The sequence below is a fragment of the Babylonia areolata genome, chromosome 1 (assembly GCF_041734735.1).
Source record: "Babylonia areolata isolate BAREFJ2019XMU chromosome 1, ASM4173473v1, whole genome shotgun sequence".
In the NCBI taxonomy this organism is placed as follows: domain Eukaryota; kingdom Metazoa; phylum Mollusca; class Gastropoda; order Neogastropoda; family Buccinidae; genus Babylonia; species Babylonia areolata.
In genome coordinates, this window is record NC_134876.1 from 44,371,311 (window position 1) to 44,384,729 (window position 13,419).

A 13,419-nucleotide genomic window follows, 5' to 3' on the forward strand; every position below is an offset into this window, starting at 1 on the left:
AAACCGAGGGAAAAAAAGGAAAATGGGGCAGGGTAAAGATAGATTGATAATTATATCGTGCCCAGTTTTCCCATCTGAAGTGAATACCTTTCAGCGTGGACGAACGTGGGAGGGATGCTTGTTTTTAGGCCAGGACAAGAACTTTTCCCAGAACTGATTGAATTAGACGTCCCAGAAATGCCCTTCGGACAGGCTAGTAAATAGGTGAATCAGGACACACACACACACACACACACAGACACAGACACACGCACAAGTTTTCGGCTGTTATGGGGTGGTGGGTAGATGTATGTGGGTAGTTGGGTGGGTGGTGAGGTTGTTTGCTTGTTTTAGCATAACTGGGTATATATATATTTTTTCTATTGCAGAACATGCCTCTCTGTCTCAAAATTTGTTTGTTGAAGACGAATCATGAGCATAACTCTCCTGTCTGTTTGCCTGCCCGTCTATCTGTCCGTTGTTTCTTTCCACCGCCTCTCTCCCATTTCTCTCTCTCTCACTCTCTCTCTGAAATCAATACAGACCTTCACGAGAAAGAGAGGGGAAAAAAGTTCCTTCTGCCTGTATGTATGTGGAAAAAAAAAAAGCGGTGGGGGGGAGAGGGGGCAGGGGGGAGATTGTACTTCGAGTGTGTGGCACACGGATTGTACTTCGAGTGTGTGGCACACGGACCACTCCTGTTCTTTTCTGTTCTTTTCTTTTCGTTCTGACTTCTTTCTGTCTTTATTTTTCTTTCCTTGCTCTCCCGCCACCTTTTCTTGCTTTAAACTCAATTCCTACTTACAACCTGCGAAGAGAAAGCGCTCCCGGGATAGGAACTTCTCGGAATAAAGCCAACGTCGTCTTCTGTAGTGCAAGAGATTACCTGACGTCAGACACGTGCAGGGAATACTGTTTGTTACCCTGCACTGTTTCGAGACGAAGGTTCCATCTGCGACCTTTTTCAATGTTTCCAAGGAAAATGGAAATGACGCAGCGAGCGTCGAAAGAGAAGCCTCGATCGTGTGCGGCTGTTTAATACTATCCTCTTTAGATCGCATACAGAACGTTTATTAAAACAAAACAAAACAAACAAACAAAAAACAACCCCACAAAAAAATTACAAACAAATAAATGCTTTGATTTCATTTGCAAGTTCATTGGAGAAAGCTTGCTTTACTATTCGTTTTTTTGTTTTGTTTTTGTTTGTTTAATTCGAAGCTTCGACTTGTAATTATAATTTGAACATTAAAAACAAAATGTTTTTGAAGTCTGTAAATGGTTCTCTTTTTAAACGTGTTTTGATTCCTGATAACTATATAGCCTCATCGCTCGTTGATGGGAAAATAAAACACACATGAAAATGAATTGGAAGAAAAAAAAAGATACTCCTGTTTTTCATCAAATAGATACTCCAGGACAACCCCCCCCCTCGCCCCCCCCCCACACACACATTTAATTTTTTTTCTTTTTTTTCTGTACTTGATGATTTTTTCAGCAATATACCTTTGATTATTCGATGAAATATATTTGTGGGGAAAAAAAGAGGAATGAGCGGTATGGAGCATTGGAGAAAAGATGTGGGGGAGAGGGGGAAGAGGGTGGAGGGGGAAGGGGGTGGGGAGGATGTTGGAGAGGCTTCTTCACTCAGACGGAGACGTGAGACTTAAGAGCAAGGTAAACCCGAGTCTTTGCGTGTTGGGGGGTTTGGGCTTTTGTGAGATACGTTTCTTGTCAGAAAGCCTCTTCTCGCCTTTCCTCCTGATGGAGGGACTTGTGTGTGTGTGTGTGTGTGTGTGTGTTGGGGTGGTGGTGATGGGAACAGGAAGACACTTTCCGTGTTCGCTCGTTGTCATGAGATTAAAACTTCACGCCGAAGTCAGACGACGCAGTCGTTGGTCATTATGTCCCTCTTTCCTCTAGTCCCTGTCGTCTTCTGAGCTGGTGAAAGGAGGGCTGTGGCACACACCATCCTCAGTAAAACTCTTTATCTCCTCCTTTCATGCACGTACGCACGCAAGCGCACACTTCACACGCACACGCGGTCACACGCGCGAACACACACACACACAGCTTCGTTGCAGTCTCTTTTTTCTCTCAGTTTGAATACCCAGCTTGCTCCTCCTGACCAAGAAATCTTGTGTGAGACAGGAGGAGAAAAAAAGAAAGAAAACAAGAAAGAAAGAAAAATAAAAACGAGAAAGAGAGAGAGAGAGAGAGAGAGAGAGAGAGAGAGAGAGAGAGAGAGAGAGAAGTCATTCACGTAGAAAATCACATTCACAGAGTGAACGTGGTCCATAAACTTCGATGAAGAAAAGCCGTACACAAAGAGTAGAAAATAGAAACCAGTAAAGGAAAGAAAACAACGTTGAAAGACTTAACGAAGGATACGCGACATTTTGTTTACAAAAAGAAGAAGAAAAGACTAAAAAGTATGGGGGAAGAAAAGGGGAGGCATTGACACTCCTGAATATTACAACCCCCCTCCCCCTCCGAGCGCCATCCCTAGCCCCCTCCCCAACCCTCACACCCCACACACGCTCCCCAAATTTCCCCCGATCTTCCACGAGCTAAAGTTGAAAAGTTTTTCTGTTCTCTTTTTCAAATGTTCGAGTTTGTTGCAAAAGTTCAAAGTCATTTTGTGGATCAAAGACACTGCACGTCCCTTGTTTCTGTAGTTTGCATCAGTCGGTGATGAGGAAGCCAGTCCTTTGTATAGCCATCTCCTCTCGCGCCTACTGTTGTCTAGTTTTTAGTCCTTTCCTGATACATTGCTTGTCACGTCCTGCAAGGTAATCAGCATATAATGATTATGTCAGCGTGTCCTCCAGAAACAGTCATATCGCTTGTTTGTTTCTTTCTTGTCTTGGGTATGTCAAGTCCTGAAATTGTCCACTTCAGGGCTGGCATTACTGTCTTGTCTTGTTAATCTTTAGGTTGCTCCGCTGTTGTCTGGGGTTTCCATTGGTTTCTTGTCTCGTTTGCCTTTACTTGGTTCTGCAGTAGTCCACGTAAGCACTGGGATTACTTTCTTGTTTCGTGTATATATATATTTTAGTTGTTCTGTTGTTTACTTCAGAGCTGGCCAGGTCAGGGATCGTTTTGGGATTTCTCAGATTAAGTCCTTTTTTTTCTGGGGATGAAATGTCTATAGAAAGGAGCCCCGTGGAAGATATTAGCAAATAAACTCTACTGCATTCTCCACCACCCTGCTCCCTCCAACGGGAACAAAATGAAAGAAAAACAGAAAGTAGGTAAATAGGACAATGGAGCTGGGTGAGGTTACTCGAATTTCCGAGGACGGGGGACCAGATTTATTACCGGGGTGAAAATGGAAAGATGTAAAACGGAGCGTTCATACCGGTGTAGACCAGGGTCTTTGGAGACAAGGGGGAGGAAAAAAAGAAGGGGGGGGGGGGGGGGGGGGGAATCCTTGCTTGTCCATTAACCACACGCTTTGAGCAGGGAAGTGTGCGTTTGGACACAGAAGGGGGAAATAGTGGAGAGGAGATGGAAAGCGCGCATGCGCGCGCGCGTGTGTGTGAGAGAAGAGGTGGAGGAAGAGGCCACAACTTCTTGACGTTGCTGAGGGGGACATTTGGAATTTGGGTGAGTTGGGCAACAGACTGGAGATGATGTCTACAGTCGTCAATAGAAAAGAGCTGAAGCAACTTCGCTGGGGAAATGGCAGGACAGAAGTGAGGATTGTTTGCTTGTCGGGATGAAGAGTCTGAGGTTGGGGAAGATTGGAGATAATCAAGGAGGGATACACACACACACACACACACACACACACACACACACACACACACACAGAGAACGGGCGTGATTCGATTCCAAAATACAACGGACCATGACACTGTAACGAACCATCGTGTCATAAAGCTGTTTAACAAAAGCTTGAATTCCAACATCGATTAACCTTAGACATATTTAGTATCGAGACTCGCGTCCTTTTATAGGGTACTGCATGCATATTTAACACTCCAGTCAGCTCGTTGTCAGGAACGCTAAGTGGTTTAACTCATCCTGCAGACCGGGGTATTATCATTTTATGATACTATTGTCTCACTATACACACAGAACCTGGGGGCAATGGCGTGCTGTTACTCGTCATGTAGTCTGAATGTTGAAAGGAAGATAACACCCATACCCATACACATACATGTACACACTGCAGAATGTTGACGGTGTAAGGGGGTGGGATGGGGGTGGAGATTATGGGTTAGGTTCAGGGTGGGGAGTTTCGGGGGACAAGTGGGACTATGGGTGGGTGGGTGTGGGGAGGGCGTGGGGGTGAGCACGGCGACAGTCTGGAGACGATGATGCGTACATCCGTTCATCTCTTCTGAAAATCGCTGCAGATTGAAACGGCTGACGGGAAGGCGCTGGGGGATGGCAGGGCGGACTAAACAGACTGTTTACCCAGACTTTTCCAGTGTTTGCCACTGAAGTTGTGGGAAGGATTGAGAGGGAGGAGGGTGTGAGGAGGTGGGGGGTGGAGTGGGGTTGGGGGGGGATAAGAGAAAGTGTGTGTGTGTGTAGGAGGGAGAGATAGTTCGAGAGTGAAAGATACGTGGAGAGAGAGAGAGAGAGAGAGAGAGAGAGACGGACGGACAGAATTCCATATAAAAGAAACGGCACCGAAACGGAACGGCGATATATCCCGCCTGTGTTTTGATATCTAACACTGAACCACTCAAAGTGTTTTTTGCAAATCGTCAGCGGTCGTTGTTGTTGACTCTGTCGGAAACGCGCGCGCGCGCGTGCGCGCACACACACACACACACGCACACATTCAATGACTGACTGACTCACTCACTCACAAACACACAGAGATGTATTTGCATGGTATTGATGTGTTTTTGAGAGCGAGCGTGCGTCTGTACATGAATGTGTGTCTGTGCGTGCGCTTGGGCGTGCATGCGTGAGCGTGTATGCGTGGTTTTGCGTGCGTGCATGAGTGTGTGTCTGCGTACGCTTGAGCATGCATACATGAGCGCGCGCGCGCGCGTGTGTGTATAAGTATGTGCACACATGAGATGCATGAATCGTGGCGAAATGGAATCAGTGATGATGGGAAGCCACCCATCGCTATCACCGCATTTGCTGCGTGGCCATGATTCATTCGTCTTACAAGACTGTACGGGATGGGAGACTGGGAGAGAGAGTGGTTGCGGGGCGGGAAGGGGAGCAGGAGGAATCTCTCCCCCCCCCCCTCCCTCCCTTCTCAGGACGGAAGTCGCTGCAGCTGGAAGGATCGATTCTTTCTTATGGACGGAGATGTGGTGATTCTTGGCAGCGGATGGACGGACGGACGGTTAGATAGACAAACAAACGCGCGAGGACCGTATTTACCGGTGTGCCATCTTCTTCTGCTCTGCTCTGCCAGTCTCCGTGTAACTTCCTCCCCCTTCAGCTCCTGCTTTTTCCTGTTCATCGTGTTCACTCTTTTTTTTTTTCTCTTCTGTGTGAGACCGGGCTTTTCACGTGTTTCGAACTTAACAATTTTTTTTTTTAAACACTAATTTTTGTAAAGTCTGTTTTAGGTTGTCCGAGGTCTCTCTCTCTCTCTCTCTCTCTCTCTCTCTCTCTCTCTCTCTCTCTCTCTCTCACACTGTGTGTGTGTGTGTCTGTGTGTCTGTGTGTGTGTGTGTGTGTTGTGTCTGACTGACTGACTGACGTGTCGTTGTCAAGCGGTTTGAGACATTTGAAAGCGTTATGTAATATACATTATGTACATTTACTATTATTATTATTATTATTATCGTTGTTGTTGTTATTGTTGTGACTTAAAAAAAAATTATTACAGGATGGATACATACACGTAGATCTATATATAATTATTCGCTCGGCGGTCGGGCGCCCGTCGTGGGGCTAATCTAATGCCTGTAAGACAGTGGCTGGCTGTTGGTGGCAGGCAGGGATTAGGAACATCAGTGTAACGCGGTTAGTCTGTCGCTCCGGGCAGCCTGTACGTCGTGCGCCAGTCTGGAAGACGTTGCGGGGTATGCCAAGGGCTTGATCAGTTTTTGGGGGATGTCGGTCAGGCCTTGGAGAGAATGATGATGCGGTTCTTTCGCTTCCTACAAGGCTTCAGCGCTGGTGAAGTTCTTGTTTGTTTTTCTCCCTTTTTTACCCCCCTCCTCTCCTCCCGCCCCCCTCTCTCTCTGGATGTGCGTGTGTGCGCGCGCGAGTGCGCATGTATGCTTAATAAGGGATTGAAAATAAAAAAGATTAAATAGCACCATTTTATTCACAGTCTGTTTGTCTGTCACACACACACGCACGCACGCACGCACTCTCTCTCTCTCTCTCTCTCTCTCTCTCTCTCTCTGTGTGTCTCTCTTTCTGTCGGTCTGTCTGTCACTCTCTATCTGTATGTCTGATGTCTTGTCTGTCTGTGCATCTCTCCTCCCCCGGCCTCACTCACCTCCTCCCTTTTGCTCCCTTCCCCTTCTCCCCGCTCTGCCATTCAATCCTTCCTTCCCTATTCCTCCCCCCAGCCTCGTCCCTGTCTCTGTGGTAATTCGATTTCTCATTAATATATTTATTTATTTATTCATTATGTTGTCGTGGGTGGTTCCGGGCTGGATTTGAGCATCTTCTTTGGGTTTTTTTCTTCTTCTTTTTTTTTTTCCTTTCCTTTTGCCGCAATCATCCCTCTTCTCCCCTGAGAACGCAGTTTGCTGACGTGTATTGAAAACAGCCGGGGAGCCCGTAATAGAAGTCGTAAAAGGGAAATATTATTAGATGGTGAATGTCTGAAATGGGACGATAATGATATTGGGTGGTGATCATGAGAGTGATAGGATAGAGGTGTGTGTGTGTGTGTGTGTGTGTGTGTGATGTCGGGCCAATCTCATTCCTGCTCACCAGGCCGTTTGCTGTTATCTGCTTAATCTTTCCACCTACGTGGAGATATTGTTAGAGTGATTGTTTGAGTACATGTTCGTTTCTTTGTTTTGAGGTCGGCTGGTAGGGTACTTATGTTGTGAGGGAGGGAGCGCGCGCGCGCGTGTGTGGATGTTTCACTGTGTAAGGTGTGTTCAGTAGAAAAGAAATATATATACATTTCAAACTAGAAGCTGTCGTCTACTCATATTGGACTATTTTTCTTAATTTAAAAAAAAAAAAATTATTATTACTATTATCCCCCCCCCCCAAAAAAAAGAGAAAAAAGTCAGAGGATAGAGATAGCCACACTTGTCTTTCTTTTCGGAAAGAGGCCTTTCTTAACTCTTTTTCTGTTTCTCTCAGTTTGTCGCTGTTAATTTAGTGAATGGGACTTTTTGTCTGTGCCTTTCTGGCTAACTGTTTATTTATGTCTGTGTTTACTGTTCGAGTCGCTTTTAATCTGTCTGTGTGCTTCTGTTGAACTGTATCTGTTTAAGTGTTAATGTCACTCTCTCTCTCTGTTTACTGTATGCAAGTTACTCTCTGCGTCTCTGAATAGCTGTGTATGTTTCTGTTGCTGTTTTGTGTTTGTCTGTCTCTGCCTCTTTTTCATTTTTCTTTTTTTTCCCTGCTGTTATATCGTGTGTGTTTGTCTTTAACTATATCATCTCTCTTTCTGTCTGCCTGACCCTCACAGCCTGCACGTCTGAAAACGAATTTTGTGTAAATGTATGTCAAAACGATTGATGAGTTGTGTGTTGGTAAAGTATCTTTTTTTTCCCCTTTCCTTTTTGACTCACTTGTGTAAACAAAGTGAGTCTATGTTTTAACCCGGTGTTCGGGTGTGTGTGTGTGTGTGTGTGTGTGTGTGTGTGTGTGTGTCCGTGGTAAACTTTAACATTGACATTTTCTCTGCAAATACTTTGTCAGTTGACACCAAGTTAGGCATGAAAATAGGAAAAATTCAGGTCTTTCCAGTCATCTTGTTTAAAACAATATTGCACCTCTGGGATGGGCACAAAAAATTAAAAAAATGAAGCCTAATTATATGCAAACTGCATTTACTGTTATATTTATATTTTTTGTATTCTCTAAACTTGGCACTTTGATCTGATATTCTGACACAACAACAAGAGCAGTCATTATTATCATTTTTTTGTTCAAAAAGGAACTTCTTTAGTAAGCATGGAAGTTTTATTTATTTTGCAAACGTTTTGGTGCAGATAGTAAAATAGGGAAATTACTCTGTAATTAATGCTAGGGGACTTAATTTGCCACAAGTGAGTCTTGAAGGCCATGCCTCTCTTGTTTCACTTGTAGTTTCCTCCATTAACACAGTAGCCGTGACCCGGTTAAGACCTTTTTAAAAAAAAACACACCCAAAAACACTACGGTGTGAGAAATGATAGGGAATGTGTATGGTGTGTGTGTGTGTGTGTGGAGGGGTGGGGGGGGTGTAGGACATTATGTTTCCTTTGTTTTTTTTTTCTCAGTCAACAGTGCGCGACAGACCCTTACTGAGTTACACGCAGGTGTGAATTACCTTCCCTTTACTTTACCTCCCACCGCCCCTACCTCACCACACTACCTACCCTTCCTCACTCTCCGACACTCACCTCCCCCCCCCCACCCCCCGCCTCCTTCCCTTCCTCTCTCAACCTCACCCCCAACTCGGTCAACAGCCCTGACTCTGTTCTGCAGTCTGCTTCTCTCCGTTTTTTCTGTCTGTCTCGTTTTCTGTCTTTGTCTGTTCTCTCTCCACCTGCCGTTCTCTGTCATTCTCCTCTCTGATTCGTACTCACAAGTGAAAGGCTTTGCGCATTCGCTGACGTGCACACACCTTCCGCACCCTTCCTCCCCTCACACTCACACGAAGGGAGAGAACCGCCGCCAAGTGAGGAGTTTCCCATTGAGGCACTTGCTATTTACGTTGGTGAGTTGTTGACATTTCAGCGGTGTGATCATACAGTGAAGGTACCGGTGTCACATTTCACACCAAACCTTCAAAAACTGAGGATATTTAAAGAGAGAGGGAGAGAGAGAGATGGGGATCTGTTGGAAGGAGATGAATTAGCAGTAACAGGAAGAAATAGCTCTGACCAGGAAAACAAAACAAAAAACAAAACACTCAATTACATCTAGAACATCCGTGTGCATGCGTGCATGCATGCACATACACACACACACACACAGAGGGGTGGAAGGAGACGGGCATACACAAACACACACACACACACACACACACACACACACACACACACACACACACAGAATTTCTGGTGTCAAATGTGTCTAGTAATTTTCACGGGGAAGAGGAGGGTATATAATGGGCATGATCTGCTTCCCTTGTGGCAAAAAGCATCACACGGTTAATGTTGCTTTTTCATTAATTTTCATGCCGGACCTTTTTTTGGGTCAAGAAGCAGCTCCTCTGTTGACTCCCTTCCTCAACTCACTTTCCCGACATTAATGATTTTTTTTTCTTTCTAAAGCTTCTCTCTCTCTCTCTCTCTCTCTCTCTCTCTCTCTCTCTCTCTCTCTCTCTCTCTCTCTCTCACACACACACACACACACACACAGAGGACTTGGTCTTACATCGTTTCTCTCTCTTGTGCAGTCTTGCCTTGCCTTGGTTTTGCTTCAAATGGTTCCTCTGCTCAGATCTTGTTTGGCTGTCCTTAAAGTGTGTTTTATTTGTTTATTTATTTATCTTTTTAGTTTGGAAAGGACTGTTTTGTGCATCATCATCAAGTTGTTGAAAGGAAGGAGAATAATAAGCAAAGGTGTCTTTTTTAAAATTTTATTTTAATCTTTTTTTATTGTAAAAAACAAATCAAACAAATCTGTTTTCAATCCTTTCGGCAAACACTGTAAAATGAAATGCAACTTAACATAGCAAAAATCAGCCACCAAGGCGAAAGGCAGGAGGCTGTGGTGGAGGGGGGTGGGGGTGGGGGTGGGGGGGAGCGTTTTTTCTTAAGATAGGAATCAAAACAAACCATACTCATTATTTATCCTCTGGCTTACGCTGTATCATGGAATTTTGCAACTTTGTTTACGAGTGCAAAGTGGGGGTGGGGGTGGGGGCACATAGGAGAATGGGATCAGTGTTGGGGGTGATGGAGAGAGGGGTGGGGTGATGGAGGTGGCGTGGGAGCCGGCATGGAGGACTCCAGATGTCGATTGTTTGAGATGGGGTGGTGTGGGCATTGCAAGGGGGAGGGAAGGGGCAGTAGTGTCAACACAGAACCCATTATCATCTATATCTTCTTCATCCTCTGCATCTTCTTTCGTTAACTCACAGTGTTGACACTCCCCCTCCCCACCCCCCCCCACCCCCCATCCCCAACCTCATGCATGCATGCATGCACACATGCACACACACACAGACACACACAGACACACACACACACACACACACACACAGGGACAAAGAGAGGGGGGGAAGTAGGACTGCATATTATTAATATTATGTTTGCATGGGGACACACATTATTCATTTAGGTCTTTACTTATCATCACCCATGCTTCTGTATACTCGTTCATTCACACATGCTTGTGAGCATGCAGCGATGTCCTGTCACACACACACACACACATTTACACTGACACTTGTGCTCACTAGCTGTCACTTTAACATGCATGCATACATGTGTGTGGGTGTGCATGCATGTGGACAAACACTCACTCAGTCACACACATTGCGTGACCCCCAGCTGCTACTCACCATGAACAAAAAGAACCATCCACACGCTAATCCACAACAAAGACGTGCAAACCCTCCCCCACCACCCACCCCTCCCCTACCATTTTAACAGGCTACAAAGATATTGATCGGAACAGAAGTCGTAACTCTATTCCCTTACACTGCACAAAGCCCACCATCTCTTGATCACAGGCTGACAACTTGATGAGGGTTCGTGCCAGGGACTCACCCAACTTACCTCGTAACTCCTGCTCAAGGACCTGTACTCACTCCCATGCTTAAAGGGTCTTGATTGAACAGATAGATACTTGAGGTGATCCGTGGCTGCACAAAAGTGGTATTTTTTTCGGGTCTTGATGGTGTTTTTAGGGTTGTGCAGTAAAAGCTTTTTTGCTTTTAAAGAAATTTTGAAAAAAAAAGATTTTTTTTTAGATACAGTATTTTCAGAATGTAAAGATGTGGGAGTGCCTTGTTTAATGTAGGAATGTCGACATCTATTCTTCTTTCCTTTCCCTGAAGGTCTGTGTTCACTGCCGCTGTCTGTCACATATATTTATACCCATGTGTGTCACACATAGTATGCTTGATTGTGTGCACGCATGTGTCACATTGGCTGAGTGTGTCACACATGCTTGACTGTGTGCATTAATGTGTCATATTGGCTGAGTGCATCACACATACTTGACTGTGTGCACACATGTCACATAGCCTCAGTGTGTCACACATGCTTGGATTTGTGCATGCGTCACATAGGCTGTGTGTGCCACTTGTGCTTGAATGTGTGCGTATGTGTGCAACATGGGCTGAGTGTGTCACATACACTTGAGTGCATACATGTACTCCTACTTGATTGAGCATATGAGAGAAAATGAAGAAGCAAAGAGTGGAGGAGGGAGGGAATAATGTTGAGTGCAGAAACAGAATATGATTAATCTAGAAAAAAAAACCCCAACAATAGTAGTAAGATGATTCCTTGTGGCAATAGAGCGTGAGATTAAAAAAAAAAGATTAAAAAAAAAAAGTAATCAGATCCAGTTTCGCCACAGTTTTGCAACAATGGCTTATCGGTAAAAATCTCATTAACAATGTCCTGCAGCTTTGGAACAAAGGCTTATCATCCGAATGACATCCACTGTGCGCTTTTAATGTAAATGATGAAAGCAGAACCTGATCGTTCCCCTGCTGACGGCAGCCAACAGCACTGCACCAGAAAGCACTGCATTCGGGGATGAGATGATAAACTGAGGTCCCTTGTGTACCGTGCACTCAGCACACGTAAAAGAACCCATGGAAACATGAGATTTGTTACTGACAAAATTCTGTAGAAAAATTCACTTTGATAATAAAACAGATAGTGAATACCCTTGCAGACAGGAAAGAAAAAATGGGCGGTGCTGCTCTGTGGCAAAACGCACTACAAAGGTAGAGTACCATGAATTTCACACACAGAAACCTGTTGTGTCAAAAAGTAATATTGTACATTACTGTACTGAATCGCATTGCAGTGGAGTCCATTAAAAACTAGATGTGCTTCTTGTGTGATTTGAAAGAGCAGGTGTGGCTGCACGGCCATGTAGAATAAAAGAGTCACAACATGTTTTTGTTGAGATAGATCTGTGAGTGGAGATGATTGATCTTTGAAACACAATCTTGTGAATGTTATCGTTCCATGTAATGTCTTATTTGTTGATCCTTCTCACCCCTCCCACCCCACTGAACTCCCCGAAACAAACAAACAAACAAACAAAAAAAAATCATAATCTAAATAACAACAACGTTTTCATGATATTCATTTTTGAATTGAAGTTGAATGCATCAAAGCTAGAATGATAAGGTTCATAAGATGAAAGTTTTCGTAGATAATCTATATTTGTACAGAGCTCAACATAAGGTGAATAATACAATTCTTTTTATTTATGTGTGTGTGTGTGTGTGTGTGTGTGTGTGTGTGTTTTACCTATCTTCTCCTATCTTTAAAAAAATATTTATTCATCTGTTTATGTAATTATTTATCTGTTTATTTATGTATTGATAAATGTGACAATCAATGCATCAACTAAACCAGTGGTGTGTGTGAGAGGAAATCAAGCTAAAAATTCTCCCCCTTGGTGTGTTTCAGGGAAATGCCCGCCAGACACCTTTTCCTGCAAGTCACCGTTCTCCTCGGACGGCAAGCACTGCATTCCCCAGAACTGGGTCTGTGACGGGGAGCACGACTGTCAGGATGGGGATGACGAGGCCCAGTGTGGTCAGTGCTCTCCCTCCCTCTCTCTTCCCCCCCCTCTCTCTGTCCCTCTCTCTGTGTGTGTTAGTGTGTGTGTGTGTGTGTTAGTGTTAGTGTGTGTGTGTGTGCGTGTGCGTGTGTGTGTTACTCGCTTCCGTTCCGTACAGATGTGAGTGATGTTGTGTCTCTCAGTTTGACGCTGTGTTATACTAGTACATTATACATGTATTAAGTATTCAGTATAACTACATTTATATGCGTACATGTTTGTGTGTCTCTTAGAACAACGGCAGATGTGTAAGTCGGCCAAAGTGCTAATATCTTCACCGTTGGAAAATAAAGATTCATTCATTCATTCATGCTCTCTCTTTCTTTTGTGTTTGGTGCCCCATAATTTTGGACATTTTGTGTTCTGTATCTTAACGAGGATAAATTAGGATGGGGGGTGATGAAGATGCTGCTATGGGGGTCACACATTTTCATGAGTTTTTTTTTCTTTCTATTTTTGCTGATGATAAATGATGAGGTGGGTGATGAAGACACTGCAGTGGGGGGTCCATTCAATTTTGCGACCCCTTGACAAGTCCGAAGGAACCCAGCTTGGCTGCAGGAG

General features: G+C 44.4%; 1 protein-coding gene across 1 annotated transcript in view; it reads left to right on the plus strand.

The window, feature by feature from the left end:
* Window positions 1-13,419, plus strand: part of LOC143283299 (prolow-density lipoprotein receptor-related protein 1-like) — a 264,347-nt gene that overhangs the window by 101,001 nt on the left and 149,927 nt on the right. The window contains exon 2 of the mRNA XM_076589486.1: window positions 12,702-12,830. Within this exon, the coding sequence (XP_076445601.1) occupies window positions 12,702-12,830 (129 nt within the window). The remainder of the gene's footprint in view (window positions 1-12,701; window positions 12,831-13,419) is intronic.